At 48.6% G+C, this 26,275-nt stretch overlaps 1 protein-coding gene across 1 annotated transcript in view; it reads right to left on the minus strand.

The window, feature by feature from the left end:
• Positions 1–26,275, minus strand: part of LOC119972149 (regulator of G-protein signaling 22-like) — an 810,134-nt gene that overhangs the window by 128,617 nt on the left and 655,242 nt on the right. The window contains exons 19-20 of the mRNA XM_038808479.1: positions 8,742–8,900; positions 3,450–3,518 (exon numbers count right to left, since the gene is read on the minus strand). Of these exons, the coding sequence (XP_038664407.1) occupies positions 3,450–3,518; positions 8,742–8,900 (228 nt within the window). The remainder of the gene's footprint in view (positions 1–3,449; positions 3,519–8,741; positions 8,901–26,275) is intronic.

A 26,275-nucleotide genomic window follows, 5' to 3' on the forward strand; every position in this document is an offset into this window, starting at 1 on the left:
CCTGGGTGCATAAGCCTTCACAGTGCCCCCATTTGTTTCATGAAGGTGTCTAGCTCCTTCACCATATTTGACGTTTACCCCGATTTGTTGTTCGATCTGTCTGTCCATGGGTCCGGTACACAGTTAAAGTCTCAGTCACCATGCGTCTGGGCCCCTGTCCTCCGGGGTTTCCCTTTGCCAGGGACTACCCGACATGGCCGCCAACTGTGTGTCATGCCATGTGGGTGAGCCTCTGCACTCCGGAGTTCTCTTTGTTTGGGGACCCTTCAAAATAGCTGTTTGTGGTGCCATGTGCGATCTGTTGTAGCCAGCATAGAGCCCTCCCCCCCCCCCCCCCCCCCCCCCCCACCACCCCCTTTGTTCCGCCTTTGGATCTGCTTCTTCCCCCCACTCCCCCGTATCCCTATTATTGCTCCCCCCAACCTACTTCCCGAATTCCACTCCCCCTCCCCATGGTGGTGATCATCCGCATGTCACCGGGCACTCTCTCCCCAGAGGGAAATGCGCCACTGCCCTCCTCTCACACATACCTCCTGGCAATAGCTTCTCCTTCACCTGCTACCTGTTTTCTCCATCTTCCTCGTCCTCACCCCCTGCTGCTCTCGCCCCACCAATCTGAGCCTTTGCTCCCACATTCAGGGTAGTGAAGTCCTGCACAAATCAGCTTTTAAAAACTCAGTCCGCCAGGGTGTCTGCTTCATCTCTGGATTTTCTGCTGTCGTCCCAGCCCATGTTTATAGACAGATTCATCCATGTCCACCGGTGCAGTGAAATAGTGTTCCCTGCCTGGAAGGTGACCCATAGTTTGGCTGGGTACAGCATTTCGAATCTCACCCCGTTTTTGTGCCGGGCAGCCTTCACCCTATTAAATTCCACCTGACGTTGGCCAGGTCTGCACCAATATCCTGGTCGATCCTGATCGGATGCCCTTCCCATTTGCAGGACCTTATCTGCATGGCTCAGTTCAGGATTCTTTTCCTTAGTACTGGTGCAGCTTAGCAATTATGGCCCTGAGCTTTTGCCTATTTCTGGCAGCTTGGGGAAGCTGGCTCTCCCCACCACGTGTTCCATGGGGTTCCTGCTCTCGGTTCCCTCCTGTAGGCCCACTATCGCAGGTTTTGGCACTGCAACAGATTCCCCTGTTCTTGATTTTCCCTTTTAGGGATCCTGTGCTTCCACCAACCTTGCCACCATATCTTGTTGGTCTAGTCTGTTGAGACCTTCTCCAGCTCCTTTGTGATATTCTCCTGGGCCTCCAGCTGCATCTCTACTTGTCCAGGGCCTCTTGCATGGCAAGCAGCACCTTCATCACTGTCACCTTGACCATTGCCCTCATGTCAGCCGTGATAGCCGCTTTGAGTTCTTGTAGTTCCTTCCTGAGGAACCCACTCCACCTGCCCACCAGTGAGGGGGAGATCTGGGCGCAGCCTCGTGGTCCCTCTGTCAGGTGTGGTTGGGGCACCATCGCCTCATGCATTTGCCATCTACTCTGCATGCTTCTGCAGGTTTTTGCTGTTTTTCGCTTCCATTCGGACCTTGGAGCTGCATTGCTTGTTCTACTGTTCTTAGAAGAGGGTCAGAAGATGTTTTGTTCTGTTTCTTGCAGGCTATTTTCAGTTAAAGATCCTCAATCCATGCCAACTTTTGTGCTTCCGCTTAGCACATCTCATCACCGGAAGTCCTTTTTATTGGATTTATTAGATAAACTCAGTTTAATGATCCCTATGAGGAGCATAACAAAGTGAAATGAAAACCACAAAAATGGTCCCAAATTATGGCTCGCCTTCTGCCATGGCATAAGTGATTAAAGGCTACTGAGAAACTTTCAATTCAGAGCATTTTGTAAAACAAAGCACTATTCATAAAGTTTTTGTGATGGCGGGGACTTTCACCCCACTGTCCATTTTCTACTTTAATGGTTGTTGATTGGCATTTTGTGGGACTCAGGCTCTCACTCAGGAGGAAGTCCTGCCTTGGAGAGCTTCCTCCAACAACTGTCCTGCAGTGGCCAGGAGAGAAACTGCATGGAGCTGCCTGAGACAAAGTCCTGGGAACTGGAGACAGAGATAAGTTTAAGGAATCCCAGGGTGGGGAAGGTAGACAAGTCTTGAGGGTTGAGAGTCGCATGATCTCACTCTCAGGGGACAGGTTAGTGGTAGGAAGGTCTAGAGATCACCAGGTCTTCAGTGGATGGTGCCACAGTTAGAAAAGGGCCTGGCTGTTACTGCCCAAGAAGTAACTTTATTTTTGGTTTTCCCTCCATGGTGTTTCAATCCATGCCAGCCTAAAAGTTGAGGCAAGCAGGTAAGATCCATATAAGGACCAAAAGCCAAACATTGTATGCAGTTGTGGAATCCATAATATAAGGGATGTGATAGCACTGGAATGGGTGCAGAGGATATTTACCAGGATGTTGCCTGGGCTGGAGAGTTTTAGTTATGGAGAGATATTGGATAGGCTGGGGTTGTTTTCCTTGGAGCAGAGGGGGGTACATGGAGCAGAGAGAAGCTTGCGCTGTATAAAATTATGAGGGGCATAGATAGACACAATGGACTTAAGGGCCTTTTCTGTGCTGGAGACCTCTATGACTTTAAGGGACTCGATTGGAGTAAGAGTGTTATTCATGTCCGAGGCCTTGCCTGTCCTAGTGTTAAATCGCTGCGAGGTTGGGGCGACTGCAACTTGGATGGAATTCTTTCCTTTAATTTCACACTCCCCGACATGTCCACAAATATGCTGGGTATGGCAAAAGGAGCTTGGGAGGGGCGAGGGTTGTAAAACACAATCCATAGAGTCATCACGGCACAGAAAGAGGCCATTTTCCCATCAAGTTTATGCCAGCTCTGTGCTCCTTGTAGAACAATCCAATTAGTCCAATTCCCCTGCTTTATCCCCAAAGGGGTTCAGGTTAAATTGTTTCAATTTCATTTTTAAATCATTTATCACAAGGCTTGCTCACATTCCCCCACTGTATTCTTGCTCAAACCTTGAAACTGTGACTAATATTCACACCATTTCCAAAGGTTTGTCTTCAACTGATAAAAGGGCAGCAGGGTAGCATGGTGGTTAGCATTTATGCTTCACAGCTCCAGGGTCCCAGGTTCGATTCCCGGCTGGGTCACTGTCTGTGTGGAGTCTGCACGTCCTCCCCCTGTGTGCGTGGGTTTCCTCCGGGTGCTCCGGTTTCCTCCCACAGTCCAAAGATGTGCGGGGTTAGGTGGATTGGCCATGCTAAATTGCCCGTAGTGTCCTAAAAAGTAAGGTTAAGTGGGGGGGGGGGGGGGTTGTTGGGTTATGGGTATAGAGTGGATACGTGGGTTTGAGTAGGGTGATCATGGCTCGGCACAACATTGAGGGCCGAAGGGCCTGTTCTGTGCTGTACTGTTCTATGTTCTAAAATACAGATTCGTTCAAGTACCAAAACATTGCTTTCAGGTGTCATTCCTTACATTCCACACATCTCGTTTCTTCCTACTCTTCTGTAACATCTGGTCCTCCACTATGTCTTTCATTTGTACCTGGAGGACAGATACAAATAAGAAATTTAGGATCAAATTCTAAACACAGATTATAGAGCAATTAATTATTTTCAATCCTTGCAGTATATTGCACTAAATACTTTTCTCACAAATTGCACATGTGCAAACGGGAATGGGATACATTCTAGAAAAATAAAGAATTTGGTTGATTTGGATAAAGAACGTGGGGTTAATTGGATAGCTCATTCACAGATCTTTTCTTTACTATTCCTGCAGTGTAAACATCAGTGGCAAGACCATCTCCAACGCCTCCAATCTCAAGGCATCATATCACAGGTCACACAACCGACTGACTAGGTCAGCTCATTGGTATGTGTCAAGAAGTCGTCCGGTGAACTCAGAATCTGTTTAGATCCCAAAGATTTGAATAAAAGCATTTGCAGGGAACACTATCCTATCCCCAAGCAAGAAGAGATAATGAGCGAAATGGCGAAGACTTGCATATTCACCAAACTTGATGCCTCACAAGGCTTCTGGCAGATGCAGCTCGATGATTCCAGCCGACTGCTGTGTACCTTCAATACACCGTTTGGACGATACTGCTATAATTGTATGCCTTTCAGGATTATCTCTGCGTCCAAAATTTTTCACAGAATTATGGAGCAGATAACGGAGGGCATTGAAGGCGTCCGCGTATATGTTGATGACATCATAATATGGTCAACGACAGAGGAAAGACCACATTTCTCGGTTAAAAAACAAGTCTTCCAAAGAATCCCACCAATTTGGGCTGAAGCTCAACAAGCCAAGTGCACTTTCGCACGTTCATCTCTGACCTTCCTGGGTGACACGTTATCAGAGCACGGGGTGAAGCCAGATTCTGAGAAGATCGCTGCAATTCAGAACATGCAGCGGCCACATGACAAGAAAGCGGTACTCAGGTTTCTTTGAGTCATAAACTTCCCTCGGTAAGTTCATATCAAACCTAGCAGCGTGCACAAGTATTGAGGAAGGACACGGAGTTTGACTGGACTCCACGCCACCAAGACGAGTGCTGGATCTGAAGCACCATGGCAGCTCCAACGCGGCGCTACTTCAACAGAATGACCAGTCGTACTTGGTCCCAGTGACTTACGCTTTCGAGCAATGACCGCCATGGAGTGCAGGTAGCCCAGCTAAAGCATGGAGTGCCTGGGATTGATCAAGGGTATAACAAACCTCCACCACTATGTGTATAGTCTTCCCACATTTTCGAGGTGGAGACTGATCATAGGCCACTGGTCAACATTACCAACAAAGATCTCAATGACATGACACCGCGCCTACAGCAACATGATGATGAAGTTGAGGAGGTATGACTTCACGCTGGTCTACACTCCTAGGAAGAACTGATACCTTATCCCCGAGCCATTGATGCTAACAGTCAACCTCCGCCTTTCATTAATGATGTAGAAGCTCATGCAGTTGTGCGGGGAGACACTCCCGGCAACGGACAAGAGGCTGCAGCAAATTCGTCAGGCGACACGAGAAGATACGACCCTGCTCCAGGTCATGCACAACCTTCAGCATGGCTGGCCAAGAGGGCGGTGCCCACATTTCCCAAAACGACAAAACTGAAACTGTCCGTGGTGGATGGCATCATACTGCAAAATGACAGAATCGGTCATTCCTCTGTCGCTCTGGGGGGGACATGCTCCGCAGGACTTATGAGGGTCACCTTGGTGTCGAGAAGTGCAAAAGAACAGCAAGACAATCTGTGTATTGGCCTGGATAAACGAGGACATAACAAACATGGTGCTCACATGTGACACATGCCAAAAATATCGACCGGCACAATGCAAGGAGCCACTCCAGCAGCATGAGATAGCTACGTCACCGTGGGACAAAGTTGGCATCAACTTGTTTCATTCCATGGATTCGACATTATGTTCTTCTCATAAATTATTACTCCAACTTTCCGGAGGTAATGAAACTCCTGGATCTCACATCGGCGTCAGCTATCCAAAGCCTGCAGGAAACCTTCTCAAGGCATGGCATTCCACAGATGGTCATGTCCGACAAGGATCCTTGCTTTGCAAGCTGGGAGTTGTAGAATTCTGACAAAATACAACTTCAAGCACATGACGTCAAGTCCACACTTTGCTCAATCGAATGGCAGGGTGGAGAAAGGTGTTCACATTATTAAGCAACTGATCAGCAAGGACACTGACTCGAATTCCGACATACACTAGGCTCTATTGTCATATCGTTCATCGCCTTTGAGCTCTGGGTTGTCACCGGCTCAAATGCTCTTCAATCGAGATGTGAGGACAACTCTACTGGCATTACACTTCGCCAATCCAGATCACTCGCCAGTCCTGGACAAGATGCGTCACCAACGTCACAGACAAAAGCAGCACTATGACCGGCATGCGAAGTGCTGCATTCGTTAGCGATCAATGACATGGTTAGATTGCGACACCCTGGTTGAGGTTGGTCTAATATGGCAATGTATCGCCATGATCATACGTTGTGAAGTCTGATGATGGAATACTGTTTCAATGCAATCGGTGAGACCTGCTGAAGGTTCCACCTCATCAACCTGTATTTCCAACGTGGAATCTGCAGGACTCTATCATGGCGACATCCTGGGACACCCACAGTTGGTGCCCAAATGGACATAAAAAACCTCTGGGTCTCCATGCCCACTCAGGAGGTCTACCCAAATCAGACGTGCACCCAACCGTCTGAACTTGTGAACATGACTGATACAATCATTGCTCTCTGTTCTGTATTTGTGCATGAAAACTAACTGTGTTTGATTTTTTAGTTACAGCTCTGCAACTGTGGAAAAAAAAGGGGGAAAATGTGAAAGATGGGGGGTGTAGTGATCTTTACATGTGGTATGTACAGAAGGGGCTAATGGGTAATGGAAAGAGGGGAAGCACTGGCATGTATAAAAGTGGAAGCAAGCAGCCCTCTGGCCTCTTGGGTGGATTAGACTGTGAGGAGAACAGAGGCAGAGATTTAGCTCAGGGTTGCTTGTGTGGTCAGGCCTGGTTGTAGTGTATAGAAAAGTTGTAACCTTTCTACTAGTACAGTACGTAAAGTAAGAATTCATGCAGTTATTAAGTTGTGTTGCTCAATAAACCTTCTGTAAAACTTCTGGACGACTTCGAGCCTTCTTCCAAAGCCTCTACTGTAACTGAGTTGAGTAGCACAGATTACCTGCCTTACAGGTAACAACAAAATGCATTTTGGAAGGTCTAATACAGGTGGGAAATATGCAGTAAATGGCAGAACACTTAAGAGTATTAACAGGCAGAGGGGTCTTTTGTACAGGTCCACAGGTCACTGAAAGTGGCAATGCAGGTGGAAGGTAGTCAAGAAGGCATACAGCATGCTTTTCTTCATTGGCCGGGGCATTCAGTATAAAAATTGGCAAGTTATGCTGCAGCTATATAGAACCTTGGTTAATCCATACTTGAAAAACCGTGTTTAACTCTGATCGCCACACTACCAGAAAATGTGGAGGTTTTGAAGAGGTTTACCAAGATGTGGCCTTGTACGGAGTGCATTAGCTATGAAGAGAGGTTGGATAAACTCGCTTTGTTCTTACTGGAATGACGGAGGTTGAGGGGGCTGATAGAAGTCGACAAAATTATGAGGGGCATGGACAGATTAGAAGCTTTTTCCCCAGGGTAGAAGAGTCAGTTACTAGAGGACATAGATAGTTTGGAGGAGATGTGTGAGAGAAGTTTCTAACACAGAGATTAGTAAACACGCTGCCGGAGGAGGTGGTGGAAACAATATGATAGTGATGTTTAAGGGTGTTTTAACAAATATATAAATAAGATGAAAATAGAGGGATCCCAGAAGTTGGTTCAGCCTTGGGGGCCTGTTCCTGTGCTGTACTTTTATTTGTTCTTTATTCTTGTTCAATTACAGAGCTATTCAAACTTGCTTGAAGAAAAACATGTATTCCTTTCAAGTGTTCAAAAATTGTCACAATAGACAAATATCCATTTATAACCTAATCAAAAACAGATAACCACTCATTTAAGTATTAATCAAAACAAAGTTCATAGTTCCCTTGGCAACATCATCAACTGTCATGTGAGAGTACCTTTAAGAAATGGGTGTTTATAAATCGGTGTGTATATACATATCTGCAGTGAGAGTACCTTTAAGGAAATGGGTGTTTACTACTGCAGTGATGTCAGAGAGTGGGTGAAGTTGGGCTGTCTGTCAGCTTTTACTTTTGTTTTAGGCTGTTTGCTGCAGGGTGTGTTTTAGTTTCATTTTCAGAGCTGGATAGCTGCAGTCACAGCCAGAAGGTGTATTAGAGTTTTTGTCTGTAATCTAAAGACTGTAAATCGATCCTGGTGATTTAAAACTAATAACAGTCCTGACTTTAACCTGATGTGCTTCTGGTGAAAGGTGTTTTAAATCTTATGGATGTTAAAAGAAAGCTTAAAGGATTACTTAGTGTTGTATTCTTTGGGGGTTGTATTTGAATTAATTGTTGCTAAGATGTTCACTGTATGTTTAAAAAGGTTAACGAGTTCATAGAATAAACATTACTTTGCTTTAAAAAAATACTTTTCCATTTCTGCTCTACCACACCTGAAGAGTGGGCCATGTGCTCCCCATACCCAATCTAGTAAAAGTTGTGGGTCTGGTGAACTCCATGATACAGTTTGGGTTCTCTAAATCCTGGCCTTTAACACAACTCCTTTAGAAACACTTTAGAAATACACTCAAGTCCTATCTCCAGATTACTTGTGTCCTTTTTGCTTCCTTTTCTTTTACAGGCATTGATTTTAACTTAGTTTGTTCTGTTTTGCTTTCAAATGGCAGCTGTTCACCAGTTTATCATTCCACATCATCCTCAAGACATATATTTTGCTTCTTTGCTTGTCCCATGACCACTTCATTTGTCCTTGCACTACAAATCTATTATTATTAATCTCTCTTGTCTCCCACCCTATCCTGGACTTCCATTTTGTTCTTTTATCGCGACCCATCACCCCAACCCCAGCATCCAAACTTGAATGACTTAAAACCTGTACGTTTCTAACTTTCCATTGTTCTGATGAAAAATCATGAACCTGAAGTTATAACTTCACTTCTCCTTTCACATATGCTGCTTGACCTAAGTATTTCTAGCATTTCTGATAAATGCGATGAATGTAAATAGTAAATGTCTAGCTTATATATAAGGCAGTTGTTTTACATTTGGTGCCTCCTATAACAGGTTATTCAACTACAGGATTGTTGTACCTGTGTATGGTGTCTCTCAGCAAACTCTGGTGAGGCCAGGAACATTGGCAGCCATTTTCTTTCCATGCGTGCTTTTACATATTTTTGAATCTCAATTAGAATATCTGAAGACAACTTATCATGGAGCAACTTGCCCCATCCCCCAGCCAACTTCATCACCTAGAGGGAAGAATGGCAGATATGTTTTTATTTGTTTTCTAAAATAATGCAATATGTTATTGATTTTCACAATAATAGAGGTAACTTCAAAAATGTGTACTTTCAGGCAGTACGGAGACTGTGCATGAGCATGCTTCTCATACAAAGTTGTTTAAATACGTGTCGCGTCTTTTCGTCCGACGTCATTTCGTCCAACGACACTTCGTCCACGTCTTTTCGTCCAACGTCTTTTGTCCGCCCGTCTTTTGGTCCAACGTCACTTCGTCCAATTAACCAATTGCAAATCAACTCCGTATAAAAGCATTTAATTGATAGAAAGCAGGCACAATACAGCAAGTGAATTTAATTGCTAAAATGCAAGTAATTGATGAAATTCAAGTAAAATACAAGCTTAAAAATGCAGTTAAAAGTTAAAAAATCTAAAAATGCAGTTAAAAAGATCTAAAGTTTACTACTGATGAATTCCCGAAATTACTTAAAATTGATGTAAATTGTGAGCAACATTCCTCAAGAAATCAATTTTCGCTGTGGGATCCTTTAACGAGGCTCGTTAAAGGGGAGAGAACAATAATAACTATCCTTTAACGAGAGAACGATAATAACTATCCTTTAACGAGGCTCGTTAAAGGAAAGAGGCCGGTAATAAAGATCCTTTATTGTATATTATGTGCATTAGAGAAGATTTCCATGTACAAAAGTTAAAGTGGAGTGGTGCTACTAAGCAAGTTACTAAAGTCAAGTTACAAAAAGTCTTTGACAAAAAAAATCATCCAGCAAAAACACGTAAAAAGTCACAAAAAATCTTTGACGAAAAAAATCACCGGACAAAATGACGTTGGACCAAAAGACGGGCGGACAAAAAGACGTTGGACGAAAAGACGTGGACGAAGTGTCGTTGGACGAAATGACGTCGGACGAAAAGACATAGCACCGTTTAAATATGCCCAAATTCCTAATATGTGGAAGACGGGAGGTAAGGAAAAGATGGTGGTTAACACTGTTAATTAGAAATGAAATGAGGACAGTTGTGAGAGACGATCTAGATTCAGATGATGTAGAGTCCATTTAGGTGGAGATAAAAAACAGCAAGGGAAAAAGACATCTATAGGAGTGGTGTATAGACCCTCAAATAGGGTTATAATAGGAGCATGTAAAAAAGAATAGAGCAATAATTATGGATGGATTTAATCGTCATGTTGATTGGGTTAATCAAGTTAGAAAGAATAGCAATAACAATGATTACATAGAGTGAATTAGAACATGGAACATACAGTGCAGAAGGAGGCCATTTGGCCCATCGAGTCTGCACTGATCCACTTAAGCCCTCACTTCCACCCTTTCCCCCTAACCTTTTTGGACACTGAGGGGCAGTTTTGCATAGCCAATCCACCTAACCTGCAAAACTTTGGACTGGGGGGGGGAAACCGGAGCACCCGGAGGAAACCCACACAGACATGGGGAGAACGTGCAGACTTCGCACAAACAGTGACCCAAGCTGGGAATCGAATCTGAGACCCTGGTGCTGTGACGCCACAGTGCTGTTCAAGTAGGGATAATTCCCGAGAGCAATATGTCATGGAGCCAACCAGGGAACGGGCTATCTTGGATCTGATAATGGGTAATGAGGCTGGTTCAATAAATGACCTCAGAGTAAAGATTCCGAGAAGAAAGTATCATAACATGATGGAATTTAATATTATAGGAGAGGCGCTGGCGTGGTGGTATTGTCACTGGACTAGTGAACCAGAGACCCAGAGTAATGCTCTGGGGATCTAGATTCAAATCCCGCCACAGCAGATGGTGAAATTTCAATAAAAATCTGGAATTAAAGTCTAATGATGACCATGAAAACCATTGTCAATTGTTGTAAAAACACATCTGATTCACTAATGTCCTCTCAGAAAGGAAATCTGCCATCCTTACCTGGTCTGGCCTACATGTGACTCCAGACCCACAGCAATGTGTTGATTCTGAACTGCCAGGGATGGCAATAAATGCTGGCACAGACCGGGGAAGGGTACATCCATAAAACAAAAATAAATCAGTTTGCGGTGAAAACCTGGGTCGGAACAACTGTGTTTAACATAAATATAGGGAATTACAATGAAATGAAGATAGAGTTAGCTAAAGGGGACTGGGCAGAATTAACAGTAAATAAGTAGTGGCAGACATGTGACAAGGTTAATCCATGACTCTCAGCAAACAACATATACCAGTAAGAGGACATCTATTTCCAAATGAAAACAGACATGGGTAATTTAAAATATGCAAAAAGTAGCTCAGAGCTGACAAATGTGCACAATGCAAAGAACAATAAAGGGTAACAAAAGAGCTAGTAAGAGCTGCAAAAAGGAATTCTGAAAAGGAAATTGCAAGGGGTATCACAATCAACATAAAATTATTTCAGGAAGAGGATGGATGTTAGTGAATCAGTTTATCCCAGTCAGGAGGAAAGATTTTAAGAGAGGGATAAACCAACTATGACAAACCAAGGAAGTTGAGGAAAATATTAATCACAGAATCAAAAATCACAGAAAATACAGTGCACAAATCCCCCCTGAACCTCCCGCCCTCACTTTGAACTTGTGTCCCCTCATAACCAACCCTTCAATTAAGAGGAACAGCTGTTCCCTATCCACCCTGCCCATGCCCCGCAGTCTCCTCTGCTCCAGCAAAAACAATCCAAGCCTATCCAACCTCTCTTCATTGTTTAAGTTTCTGGGTTGCTGGAGAGTAAAGGAGTCAACAGTCTGCTTCTCCACTATTATGGGCCAGGGTTTAGAAAACACCAAAGTATATCATGGAGTTCACCTGACCCACGACTTTTAATAGATTTTGATTATGGGGAGCACAAGGGTCCAACTCCAGGTGTATGCAACAGAGATCCTAAGTATTTTTTAAAACAACACAATGTTTATTCTATGAACCCAGTTAACATTTATAACACACAACTACCAAAACACGGGGCAGCACGGTGGGGCAAGTGGGTTACGCCCTGCAGCTCACGGCGCGCGAGGTCCCAGGTTCGATCCCGGCTCTGGGTCACTGTCCGTGTGGAGTTTGTACATTCTCCCCGTGTTTGCGTGGGTTTCGCCCCCACAACCCAAAAATATGCAGTGTAGGTTGGATTGGCCATGCTAAATTGCCCCTTAATTGGAAAAAAAATTATTGGGCACTCTAAGTTTTTAAAAAACTACCAAAACACATAACCCCAGAGATGCAATCCTTTGTGCCTTTCCCAGCAACATCCATAAGTTGAACCCTGTTTAACAAGGACAGCAGGTTTAAATTCTTCACAGAAACAGGTATTAGTTTAAAATCATCAAGTGAGCTGAAGACATTCTTTAGCTTGTAGAGAGAGATCATGGACGGTATTTTCCCCCTACCCGGCGGGGGTTCCCGGCATAGCGGAGTGGCGCCAACCACTCCCGGCGTCGGGCCTCCCCAAAGGTGCGGAAATCTCTGCACCTTTAGGGGCTACACCCCGCGCGGAGTGGCTCCCGCTCCGTCGACTGGCGGCCAACAGCCTCTGGCGCACGCCAACCGGAATCGAGGCTGGCCGAAAAATCGCCGTTGACATCACCACCGGTCTCTTCCGCCTCCGCCATGGTGGAAGCCGTGGCGGCGGCGGAAGAAAAAGAGTGCCCCCACAGCACAGGCCGCCCGCCGATCGGTAGGCCCCGATCGGTGCCAGGGCCACACCCGTGGGGGCACCGCCAGGGTGGGTTAAACCACGTCAGTGGGAGAGGCCTGTGACAGAGGTGGGACTTCGGCCCATCAAGGGCAAGGAGAATCGGCCGCGGGGGGGGCCCCGCCGGACTGGCGGGGGGGCCGCGATTCCTGGCCCCCGCCGATTTTCCGGGGTGGGCGGAGAATTCACAGCACCACGGCGGGGGGGGGGTATTTATGAAGGCCCCGGGCGATTCCCCACCCTGCGAGGGGGGTCGGGGAAATTCCGCCCCTTCCACGTCTGCTTGCTTTGAACACAGCTAGCGAACTCTGAAAACCGGACCAAACAGATGCCATCACAGCAGCTTTTCATGCTCAAACAAAAGTAAAAGACAGACAGCCCAGCTACACACCACCACATCTGACATCACTGCAGTTAATTGAATAAACACCCATTCCTTAATGGTACATCCAACTCTGCACCAAACTTCGTGAGTGTTTCCCACCCTACCTCCTCCTTAACCAACCCCCACACCCCACGGTGGTTGGGAAGCGGGAGCAGGGGCCTGTCGTGAATGTGAGTGAGTGCCTTTAAATTTGCCTTACCTTTTCAGCGGGAGCAGGGTTTGAGGTAATATCAGGTAAGAGCTCTCCTTTCTTTTTCTTTTTCTTGTTTTTTTTAAATCTAGAGGTGATCGGGGCCTCACGGTAGCATGGTGGTTAGCATCAATGCTTCACAGCTCCAGGGTCCCAGTTCGATTCCCGGCTGGGTCACTGTCTGTGTGGAGTTTGCACGTCCTCCCTGTGTGTGCGGGGGTTCCTCTGGGGCTCCGGTTTCCTCCCACTTGTCCAAAGATGTGCGGGTTAGGTGGATTGGCCATGCTAAATTGCCCGTAGTGTAAGGTTAATGGGGGGATTGTTGGGTTACGGGTATACAGGTTACTTGGGTTTAAGTAGGGTGATCATTGCTCGGCACAACATCGAGGGCCGAAGGGCCTGTTCTGTGCTGTACTGTTCTATGAGTCAGGGAAGGCAGTACAATGCTCCTCTCCTGCAGAATGTTTGAGGTGAGGGACACCGTCAGTGTCCCTGCTGATTTCCTCTGTGGGAAGTGCACCCAACTCCAGCTCCTCAAAAACCGTGTTAGGGACCTGGAGCTGAGCTGGATGAACTTCGGATCATTCGGGAGGTAGAGGGGGTCATACATAGGAGCTTCAGGAAGGAGCTCCACCAAAGACTGGAGATAGATGGGTAACTGTAAGAGTGACTGGGAAGAAGCAGTCAGTGCAGGGACCCTCTGCGGTCGTTCCCTTGAGTAACAAGTATACCGTTTTGGATACTTGTGGGGGGGGACGACTTACCAGGGGTAAGCCATGGGGTACGGGCCTCTGGCACGGAGTCTGGTCCCTGTTGCTCAGAAGGGAAGGGGGGAAGGAGTAGAACATTAGTAATTGGGGACTCAATAGTCAGGGGCACAGATAGGAGATTTTGTGGGAGCGAGAAGAGACTCACGTTTGGTATGTTGCCTCCCAGGTGCAAGGGTACGTTGATGTTTCGGATCGTGTTTTCCGGGTCCTTAAGGGGGGAGGGGGAGCAGCCCCAAGTCGTAGTCCACATTGGCACTAAAGACATAGGTAGGAAAGGGGACAAGATGTCAGGCAGGCCTTTAGGGAGCTAGGATGGAAGCTCAGAGCGAGAACAAACAGAGTTGTTATCTCTGGGTTGTTGCCCGTGCCACGTGATAGTGAGAATGAGGAATAGGGAGAGAGAGCAATTAAACACGTGGCTACAGGGATGGTGCAGGCGGGAGGGATCAGATTTCTGGATAACTGGGGCTCTTTCTGGGGAAGGTGGGACCTCTATAGACAGGATGGTCTACATCTGAACCTGAGGGGCACCAATATCCTGGGGGGGGAGATTTGTTAGTGCTCTTTGGGGGGGTTTAAACTAATTCAGCAGGGGGCATGGAAACCTGGGATTGTAGTTTGGGGGGGTATCGGGAAAGATTGAGAGTATAGAGGCCAGGAGCAGCACATTTGACTTCGCAGGAGGGTGCCAGTGTTCAGGTAGGTGGTTTGAAGTGTGCTCTACTTCAATGCCAGGAGTATACGAAATAAGGTAGGGGAACTGGCAGCATGGGTTGGCTACCTGGGACTTCGATGTTGTGGCCATTTCAGAGACATGGATAGAGCAGGGACAGGAATGGTTGTTGCAGGTTCCGGGGTTTAGGTGTTTTAGTAAGCTCAGAGAAGGGGGCAAAAGAGGGGGAGGTGTGGCGCTGCTAGTCAAGGACAGTATTACGGTGGCGGAAAGGATGCTAGATGGGGACTCTTCTTCTGAGGTAGTATGGGCTGAGGTTAGAAACAGGAAAGGAGAGGTCACCCTGTTGGGAGTTTTCTATAGGCCACCTAATAGTTCTAGGGATGTAGAAGAAAGGATGGCGAAGATGATTCTGGAAAAGAGCGAAAGTAACAGGGTAGTTGTTATGGGAGACTTTAACTTTCCAAATATTGACTGGAAAATATATAGTTCGAGTACATTAGATGGGTCGTTCTTTGTCACAATGTGTGCAGGAGGGTTTCCCTGACACAATATGTTGACAGGCCAACAAGAGGCGAGGCCACATTGGATTGGTTTTGGGTAATGAACCAGGCCAGGTGTTAGATCTGGAGGTAGGTGAGCACTTTGGAGACAGTGACCACAATTCGGTGACCTTTACGTTAGTGATGGAAAGGGATAAGTATACCCCGCAGGGCAAGAGTTCTAGCTGGGGGAAGGGCAATTATGATGCCATTAGACATGACTTAGGATGTGTTGGTTGGAGAAGTAGGCTGCAAGGGTTGGGCACCTGATATGTGGAGCTTGTTCAAGGAACAGCTATTGCATGTTCTGATAAGTACGTACCAGTCAGGCAGGGAGGAAGGGGTCGAGCGAGGAACCGTGGTTTACCAAAGAAGTGGAATCTCTTGTTTAAGAGGAAGAAGGAGGCCTATGTGAAGATGAGGCGTTGAAGTTTCAGTTGGGGCGCTTGATAGTTACAAGGAAGCGAGGGAAGGATCTAAAGAGAGAGCTGAGACGAGCAAGGAGGGGACATGAGAAGTCTTTGGCAGGTAGGATCAAGGAAAACCCAAAAGCTTTCTATAGGTAAGTCAGGAATAAAAGAATGACTAGATAAGAGTAGGGCCAGTCAAGGACAGTGGTGGGAAGTTGTGTGTGGAGGCTGAGGAGATAAGCGAAGATACTAAATGATACTTTTCGTCAGATTCACTCAAGAAAAAGATAATATTGCGGAGGAGAATGCTGAGACCCAGGCATTGAGGTGCGTAGGGAAGAAGTGTTGGCAATCTGAACAAGGTGAAAATAGATAAGTCCCCGGGCCGGATTGATTTATCCTAGGATTCTCTGGGAAGCCAGGGAAGAGATTGCTGAGCCTTTGGCTTTGATTTTATGTCATCATTGGCTACAGGAATAGTGCCAGAGGACTGGAGGATAGCACATGTGGTTCCTTTGTTCAAGAAGGGGAGTAGAGATAACCCCGGTAACTATAGGCCGGTGAGCCTAATGTCTGTGGTGGGTAAAGTCTTGGAGAGGATTATAAAAGATACGATTTATAATCATCTAGATAGGAATATATGATTAGGGATAGTCAGCATGGTTTTGTGAAGGGTAGGTCATGCCTCACAAACCTTATTGAGTTCTTTGAGAAGGTGACTGACACAGGTAGACGAGGGTAGAGCAGTTGATGTGGTGTATATGGATTTCAGTAAAGCGTTTGATGAGGTTCCCCACGGTCGGCTATTGCAGAAAATACGGAGGCTGGGATTGAGGGTGATTTAGAGATGTGGATCAGAAATTGGCTAGTTGAAAGAAGACAGAGAGTGGTAGTTGATGGGAAATGTTCAGAATGGAGTTTCAGTTACGAGTGGCATACCACAAGGATCTGTTCTGGGGCCGTTGCTGTTTGTCATTTTTATAAATGACCTAGAGGAGGGCGCAGAAGGATGGGTGAGTAAATTTGCAGACGACACTAAAGTCGGTGGAGTTGTAGACAGTGCGGAAGGATGTTGCAGGTTACAGAGGGACATAGATAAGCTGCAGAGCTGGGCTGAAAGGTGGCAATTGGAGTTTAATGTGGAGAAGTGTGAGGTGATTCACTTTGGAAAGAATAACAGGAATGCGGAATATTTGGCTAATGGTAAAATTCTTGGTAGTGTGGATGAGCAGAGGGATCTCGGTGTCCATGTACATAGATCCCTGAAAGTTGCCACCCAGGTTGATAGGGTTGTGAAGAAGGCCTATGGTGTGTTGGCCTTTATTGGTAGAGGGATTGAGTTCCGGAGCCATGAGGTCATGTTGCAGTTGTACAAAACTCTAGTACGGCCGCATTTGGAGTATTGTGTACAGTTCTGGTCGCCTCATTATAGGAAGGACGTGGAAGCTTTGGAACGGGTGCAGAGGAGATTTACCAGGATGTTGCCTGGTATGGAGGGAAAATCTTATGAGGAAAGGCTGATTGACTTGAGGTTGTTTTCGTTAGAGAGAAGAAGGTTAAGAGGTGACTTAATAGAGCATACAAAATGATCAGAGGTTAGATAGGGTGGACAGCGAGAGCCTTCTCCCGCGGATGGAGGTGGCTAGCACGAGGGGACATAGCCTTAAATTGAGGGGTAATAGATATAGGACAGAGGTCAGAGGTGGGTTTTTACCGCAAAGAGTGGTGAGGCCGTGGAATGCCCTACCTGCAACAGTAGTGAACTTGCCAACATTGAGGGCATTTAAAAGTTTATTGGATAAGCATATGGATGATAAGGGCATAGTGTAGGTTAGATGGCCTTTAGTTTTTTTCCATGTCGGTGCAACATCGAGGGCCGAAGGGCCTGTAACTTGCGCTGTATCGTTCTATGTTCTAAAACACCTTATTTCTTTGATCCAACTTCACACACAAATATCCACCAACAGCGTCACCTGTGACCCCTTTATATTAGCAGTGACATCTATTGGATAATTGGCATCAAATTGGTATTTAATTGGAAGGTCTGTTAACGCATTCCGAACATTCATAACAAAAATGTTCTATCCCGGGCAACATCCTGGTGAAATGCCTCTGTATCCGCTCCAGTGCAATCACATTCTTCCTATAAAGTGACGACCAGAACTGCAAACAGTGCTCCAGCTGTGGTCTCACCAATGTTCTATAATGCCAACATTGACATCCTTGCTTTTGTAATCTATCACACGGTTATTATAGGTAAGTGTACCATAGGCCTTTTCACCACCCTATTGGCCTGCCCTTTTGCCTTCAGGGATCTTTTACAAACACACCAAGGTCTATTTGTTCCTCAGGGCTTCCCATGTGCTGCCATTCATTCAATATTTCCTTGTCAAATTGTTCCTTCCAAAGTGTACACCTCACACTTTTCAGGATTAAATTCCATCCACCACTTTTCTGCCCATCTGACCATCCTGTCTGTATCTTCCTGTAACCCAAGACTCTCAGCCTCACTGTTAACCACCTGGCCTATCTTTGTGTCATCCGCAAACGTACCTATTCTACCCCTACATAGTCATCTCAGTCAGTTATCTAAATGACTAACAATAGGGTACCCTGCACTGACCCCTGTGGTACGCCACTGGACACTGCCTTCCAGTCACTACAACAGCCATCTGTCATCACCCTCTGTCTCCTGCAGCTAACCAAATTTTTAATCCACCTTATCAAGTTACCCTGTATCCCATGTGCATTTACCTTCTCAAGTCTGGGACCTTGTCAAATGCTTTGCTGAAATCCATGAAAACTACATCAACTACACTACTCTCATCTACACACCTGGTGCGGAATTCCCGGGGGGGGCAGAGAATCACCCGGGGGCCGGCACTCAATCCCGCCCCCACCGTGTCCACGAATTCTCCACCCCCAAGACTCGGCAGGGGCGGGAATTGCGCTGTGCGGTCCCCCCGCGGCGTTTCTCCGGCCCGCGATGGGCCAAAGTCTCGCCGCTGACAGGCCTCTCCCACCGACGTGGTTTAAACCACCTCTCTTACCAGCGGGATTGGCGGCGCGGGCGGGTTCCGGGGCGATCTGACCCCAGGGGGTGCCCCCAGGTGGCCTGGCCCGCGATCGGGGCCCACCGATCCGCGGGCGGGCCTGTGCCGTGGGGGCACTCTTTTACTTCTGCCCCCGCCATGGCCTTCACCATGGCGGAGGCGGAAGAGACCCCCTCCCCTGTGCATGCGCCGGTATGACGTCAGCAGCCGTTGACGCTCCGGCGCATGTGCGGACTTACGCCGACCGACGAACTCCTTTCGGCCCCGGCTGGCGTGGCGCCAAAGGCCGTTCACGCCAGCCGGCGGAGTGGGAACCACTCCAGCGCGGGCCTAGCCCCTCAATGTGAGGGCTTGGCCCCTAAAGGTGCGGAGAACTCCACACCTTTGGGGCAGCCTGACGCCGGGAGTGGTTCACGCCACTCCGACACGCTGGGACCCCCCGCCCCGCCAGGTACGGGAGAATCCTGGCCCTGGTCACAAGCTCAAAAAATTCAATCAAATTGTTAAGCATGACCTTCCTCTGACAAAGCCATGCTGACTATTCCTGATCAAACCTTGCCCCTCCAAGTGCAGATCAATTCTCTCCTTCAGGAGTTTCTTCATTAGTTTCCCCACCACTGATGTGATGTAGTTCCCAGGCTTATCCATGCAGTCTTTCATAAATAGTGGGACCATATTTGTGGTTCTCCAGTCCTCTGGCAGCTCTCCTGTGGCCAGAATAGAATTAAAAATTTGGATCAGGGTCCCAACAATCTCCTCCAATGCCTCCCATAGCAACCTGGGACACAATTCATCCTGAACTGGAGATTTCTCCACTTTTAAGCCTGCCAACACGTCCAATACATTTTCCCTCCCTGTGACAACTTGCTCAATAATCTCACAGTCTCTATTAATTGAAACAAAAATAATTTTAGTGGCAGAAGTCAGTGATAGCCCCGAAGACCGAGATAAATTCAGAATCCAGTAAAGGAGGAGTAAAAGATAATGAACAGAGAGAAAATAAACAAAAAGGTCACACTAGCGAAGAATATAAAACTCATAATCAGAGCTTCTTTAAATATACAAAAAGAAAGAGAGAGTTCAAAATGAACGTAGGTCCCTGAGAAAATGAATCTTGAGCTATAGTTATTCGGAACAAGGAAATGGCAGGGGACTTAAACAGATATTTTGTATCAGTCTTTACAGTGGATGAAGCACTGGAGAAGCATTTTTAGACAAACTGACAGGGTGAAAGGGAGATAAGCCCCCTGGCCCTGGTGCTTGCATCTTAGGATCTTAGAAGTAGCTACAGAGATTGTGGATGCATTGGTTGTCATTGATGTGTTGGGTAAGCTGGGTCTGCACGGACTGCGTTTACTGCAGTGGTGAGAGAGACAGGCTTCCAACACTTGAAGAAATGCAATTCGATTTTATTTAACACTGAACTATAAGACATGCTTTAACTGTGGGTTGACACTATGCTGACGGACTTGACTGGAAACCTGAGGCTAACCTGACCAGACTATCTTACTACCACATGGTGTATGTTCTAGTTGCTGCTCACGAGCTCTGACTGTCTCAGAGACTGGATCCCGAGAAAGCGGGAAAACTAGTGCCCTCTGGCTTTATAGTGGTCGTGTCCTGTATGGTGATTGGCTGCTGTGTTCTGTGTGTTCACTTGTCATCCTGTGTGTCAATCACTGCCTGTCTGCACTCCATCATATACATGGATGTATATTATGACATCTCCCCCCTTTTAAAAAAAAAAGAATGTGTTCAGGTCAATAAATAGTGAGTGGTTGTCATTGGAGCCTGACTATATACAAAATATGCTAACATATTTACATGGGAAGGTGTCTAGTGCAGATAACACATGAGAGAAAAAACAATATGTACAGATGTGTAAACAATGAGATAACAAGGTAATGCAACATTCAGTCTATAAATTCAGTCTCTGTGGCGGGTGACAAATTCTGGTTGACCGTCTCAAGGGTAGGTCAGGAGCCGCCTGCACTTGAATGGGCGGAACTGCCTCCAATGTAGAGGTCGGTAGAATAACTGGCAAATCGGTGCGCGGAAGTCGCCGCAGTGCCTGCCTATTACGCCGAAGAAAGGCGCCATCAGGCATGCGAACGAGGAACGATTTCGGGGCCACTTGCTTAACCACCACAGCTGTGGCAGACCAGCCACCGTCAGCTAGCTGAACACGAACTCAGTCAGCAGGGACCAGATCAGGGAGATCTGTGGCATGGGTGTCGTACGCCGACTTGCATTGGGCCCGAGACTCTTGCATCCTCTGTCGGACCGGGAAGTTGTCAAGGTCCGGAATGTGGATAGCCGGCACCGTCGTTCGCAGTGTGCGGTTCATTAGGAGCTGTGCTGGGGACAGGCCAGCGGACAAAGGAGTCCTGTAGCCCTTGTTATTTGTTAGCCCTGTAGGCTAACAGCGCCAGGTTGAAATCCGAACCCGAGTCAGCAGACAACAGTCTTTTAACGATGTGGACCCCTTTTTCAGCCTTCCCATTCGACGGGGGATAGCTGGGGCTTGATGTAACATGCTGAAAATTGTACAGCCGGGCAAAATCTGTCCACTCCTGGCTGAAAAAGCAGGGGCCGTTGTCACTCATAACTGTTAGTAGGATTCCATGCCCGGCAAAACTCTCCTTGCATGCCTTGATTACTGTTGCTGAGGTGAGATCAGTCAGTTCGGGGTAGTTGGAAAAGTAGTCCACTCGGAGGACATAGTCTTGGCCCTTTGCATGGAAGAGGTCAACACCTACTTTTGACCATGGGGAGGTCACCATTTCATGCGGTTGTAGAGTCTCTTTAGGCTGAGCCGGCTGGAACCTTTAACACGTTGGGCAATTGAGGACCGTGTTGGCGATATCTTGGCTGATGCCTGGCCAATATACTGCCTCTCGGGCTCGACAGCACTTGGGGCACTTTTCGACCCCCAGGTGACCCTCGTAGATTTGGCCGAGGACCAACTCTCGCATGCTCTGTGGGATCACAATTCTGTCCAGCTTCATCAGTATGCCGTCCACCACCGCTAGATCGTCCTTTACATTATAAAACTGGGGGCGCCACCCCTTTTGCCAACCATCTGTGAGATGTCGCATGACCTGCTGGAGTAGAGGATCCCTGGCCGTCTCCTGACGAATTTGCACAACCCTTTCATCAGTGGCCGGAAAATTAGAGGCACAGAATTGCAACTGCGCGTCTATTTGACAGACAAAGTCAGTCTGCTAACACGATGTGGTGATAGATCTAGAGAGTGCATCGGCCACAATGAGCTCTTTGCCCAGGGTATACACCAGGTCGAAATTGTGGCGGCGGAGCTTGAGGAGGATACGTTGCAGCCGTGGCGTCATGTCATTGAGATCTTTTTGGATGATGTGAACCAATGGCCTGTGGTCCGTCTCGACCATGAATTTGGGGAGGCCATACACATAATCATGGAACTTGTTGATCCCTATGAGGAGGCCCAGGCATTCTTTTTCAATCTGAGCGTATCGTTGCTTAGTGGGTGTCATGGCTCTAGAGGCATATGCAACTGGGGCCCAGGAGGTGTCGTCCGGCTGGAGGAGTACTGCCCCAATGCCAGCCTGGCCCGCTTCGGTGGATATTTGTGTCTCCTTGGCGGAGTCGAAAAACGGCAGCACCGGGGCCTTGGTGAGTTTCGCCCTGAGCTCACGCCACCCTTGCTCATGAGCGGGTAGTCACTGGAGGTCCGTAGTTTTTTTAACGAGATGGCGGAGAGCTGTGGTGTGATGTAAGGTTGGGGATAAACTTCCCTAGGAAGTTAACCATCCCTGGGAAGCGGAGGACCGCCTTCTTGTCCTCCAAGGTCTTCATGGCATTGATTGCCGACACCTTGTCTGTATCTGCCTGCACGCCGAACTGCGAAATGTGGTCGCCAAGGAACTTGATTTCTGATTGGCCGAACGAGCATTTGGCTCTGTTGAGTCGGAGGCCATGCTCGTGGATCCTGTGGAACACCCGCTTGAGGTGATTGATGTGCCCCTGAGGGGTTGTGGACCAGATAATGATATCATCGACGTACACTCGCACCCCCTCGATGGCCTCCACCATTTGTTCCATTATGCAGTGGAACACCTCTGAGGTGGAGATGATGCTAAAGGGCATTCGGTTGTAACAGTAGCGACCGAACGGGGTTGTAAAATGTGCACATCTTTTGACTGGACGCCTCCAGCTGTATTCACTAAAACCCCTTGGAGGCATCCAGCTTTGTGAAAAGTTTGACATGAGCCATCTCGCTGGTTAGCTCTTCACATTTAGGTATTGGGTAGTGTTCCCTCATGATGTTACGGTTCAAATCTTTGGGGTCGATAAAAATTCGAAGTTCCCCTGACGGCTTTTTGACACAAACCATGGAGCTAACCCAGTCCATGGGTTCTGTGACCTTAGAAATTATGCCCTGGTCCTGGAGGTCTTGCAGCTGCTGCTTCAGGCAGTCCTTAAGGGGTGCCGGCACCCGACGCGGTGCGTGGACCACAGGGGTGGCATTTGGCTTCAACAGGATTTTGTATCGGTAAGGGAGTTTGCCCATACCTTCGAACACGCTATGGTATTGTGCTATGATGTCATCGAGTTGGGCTTGGAAGTTAACATCTGGCGATGCCGTTGCCTCTGCGGACGACATTCTGTGAACCCGCTGCACAAGGTTCAGGAGTTTGCAGGCCCGAGCACCGAGCAGGGAAGCTCTGTTGGTTCCTACAATTTCAAAACGCAGTGTTGCTTTTGAAGAGCGATGGGACAACGCAAGCTGGCATGAGCCACTGGCAGCAATGGCATTGCCATTGTAGTCGAGGAGCTGGCAGGCCAGTGGAAGAATGCTTGGCTTGATGCGGATGGTGTCAAGGTCAGACTTTGAAATGAGGTTTGCTGAAGCGCCGGTGTCCAGCTTGAAGCGTATGCGAGCCTTGTTGACCATAAGGGTGGCACACCACTCGTCATCCGGATCAATGCTCATTATTGGGAGTTGTTTCACCATCGTTGATAAAGGCAGCGTATGCTTGGTGATGAATGGGGATGTGAGGACCTCTGTGTCGGGATCTGGAAGAATGTCGGGGTCGGAGTCTGCGACTGGTTGCTGTACTGACCGGACGCTCCTGCGCTGTGGCTAGGATCGCTGTGTGTAGGGCAGTTGAGCAAAGGGCTGCATAATAGCCAAGCTTGCCACATTGTAGACAGCGTCGAGATTCCGCGGGACGTTACCGCTTTAAATGGGCGGAGCCACAGTTGAAGCACGTCATGGCGCCGCCGTCAGGACGTTCCATGCGCCACCACGAATGCGCAGTGTGGTCGAACGAAGTGCGCACTTGCGCGGTTCGGTCGTCGGCCCCGCTGTCCCCTTGGTCGTGGCGCGCATGCGCAGGAACCCGGGAAAAGGGCGCAAAATGGCCGCCCTCATCCAGACTCAGGCCCTGAATTTGTTTGATGGCCTGCACCCCCTCGTGGTGGTTTTGCCGTGCCATTTCTGCCACCTTGATATTGGAGTACCGGTTGTTAGCATGTTACAGCCGGCGCGTCTGTGGGTCACCTACAAGGACCGGCACTTTTATTTTGAGTCCACGGAGGAGGCGTGGGCCTTTGTGCAGGCCGAGAAGTTGGACTCTAACTGAGGGTTGGGGCTTTGTAAATAACTGTGTTAACTTTTGGTGGCAAGAGTCTCTGTTTCATGCTGTTTTAAGCTGGTTGTGTGTTGTTTCTAGGGCGGGTGGGGCGCTGTCTTTTTGCGTGGGTTCAGTGGATGGGCTCGAGTTGGGGGGAAGACTTGGAGTGTGGGGAGCTGGTGGTGGGGGCCGACAAGGGGGGCTACCCTAGAGGAGGCGGGGTCGGGCGGGGGGAAAGCGCGGGCTTTTCTTTTGTTTCCCGCGCTGAGGGTGGATGGGGGCGGGGTCGGAGCTGAGAAGCGCAGGCTTTTTTCCCACGCGACAGCGGGAGGGCGAAGAGGAGGGTCTGCTGATGGATATGGGGGAGGAGAAGTAGCCTCACGTTGGGAGGAGTCGGAGGTGTGGCGGGAGCCGCCGGGGTCAGCAGATGTTAGCTGGCTCACGGGAGTGCTGTAGAGGGGGGGGGGGGGGGGGGGGGGGGGGGGGGGGGAGAGGGCGCGCGGCTGGGGGGGGGGGGTACCGGGTTGCTGCTGAAATGGCCAGGAAGGAGCTGGAGGGCCGGAGTGGGGGTTTGCCGCCGTGGGGAACGGGCCAAGTGGGGGGCGCTGGCCTGGGGCGGGCGAGGGTGGAGGATGCCGAGTATTCGGCCATAGTCATTTCGGATCATGCCCCGCACTGGGACCTTGAGCTGGGGGAGGAGAGGGACCAGCGCCCGCGCTGGCGCCTGGAGGTGGGGCTGCTGGTGGATGAGAAGGTGGGCGGGCGGGTTCGGGGGTGTATCAAGAGGTACTTAGAGGCCAATGATAATGGGGAGGTCCGAGTGGGGACGGTTTGGGAGGCATTGAAGGCGATGATTAGAGGGGAGTTGATTTCCATCCGAGCCCATAGGGAGAGGGGAGAGCAAAGAGAGAGGGAGAGGTTGGTGGGGGAGATGGTGAGGGTGGACAGGATATACGCGGAGGCTCCGGAGGAGGGATTGCTGAGGGAGGGGCGTAATCTTCAGGCCAAGTTCGACTTACTGACCACCAGAAAGGCGGAAGCTCAGTGGAGGAAGGCACAGGGAGCGGTGGGGCGCTTTTTGGATAGGCTGAGATTTCCGAAGGTGGAGGAGGGGCAGGTGGAGAGTCTGGGGGCGCCGATTGAGCTGGAGGAGCTGGTTACTGGGATAGGCAGCATGCAGTCGGGGATGGCGCCGGGGCCGGATGGGTTTCCGGTCGAATTTTATAAAAAGTACGTAGACCTGATGGGCCCCCTGTTGGTTAGAACCTTTAACGACTATGTCACGCCGCTGATTTCCTTGATCCTTAAACGGGACAAGGACCCCCTGCAGTGTGGATCATATAGGCCGATCTCGCTGTTAAATATGGATGCCAAGCTGTTGGCGAAGATATTGGCCACAAGGATAGAGGACTGTGTGCCGGGGGGTCATTCATGAGGACCAGACGCGGTTTGTGAAGGGAAGGCAGCTGAACACCAATATACGTAGGCTTCTGAATGTTATAATGATGCTGGCGGTAGAAGGGGAGGCGGAGATAGTGGCAGCATTAGACGCGGAGAAGGCCTTTGATAGGGTTGAGTGGGGGTACCTGTGGGAGGTGCTGGAAAGGTTTGTGTTCGGGGAGGGGGTTTTTCAGGTGGGTGAGGCTGTTGTATGAGGCCCCGATGGCGAGTGTAGCCACGAATAGGAGGAGATCGGAGTACTTCCGGTTGTACCGTGGGACAAGCCAGGTGTGTCCCCTGTCCCCCTTGCTCTTTGCATTGGCAATTGAGCCCCTGGCCATGGCGTTGAGGGAGTCGAGGAATTGGAGGGGTCTGGTGCGGGGTGGGGAGGAGCACCGAGTGTCACTTTATGCAGATGACTTGTTGCTTTATGTAGCGGACCCAGTGGGGGGAATGCCGGAGCTGATGAAGATTCTTAGGGAATTTGGGGGCTTTTCAGGGTACAAGCTCAACCTGGGTAAGAGTGAGTTGTTCGTTGTGCATCCGGGGGATCAGGAAGAGGGGATTGGTAGGCTCCCACTGAAAAGGACAGGGAGGAGCATTAGG

This window comes from Scyliorhinus canicula, chromosome 10, assembly GCF_902713615.1.
Source record: "Scyliorhinus canicula chromosome 10, sScyCan1.1, whole genome shotgun sequence".
In the NCBI taxonomy this organism is placed as follows: Eukaryota; Metazoa; Chordata; class Chondrichthyes; order Carcharhiniformes; family Scyliorhinidae; genus Scyliorhinus; species Scyliorhinus canicula.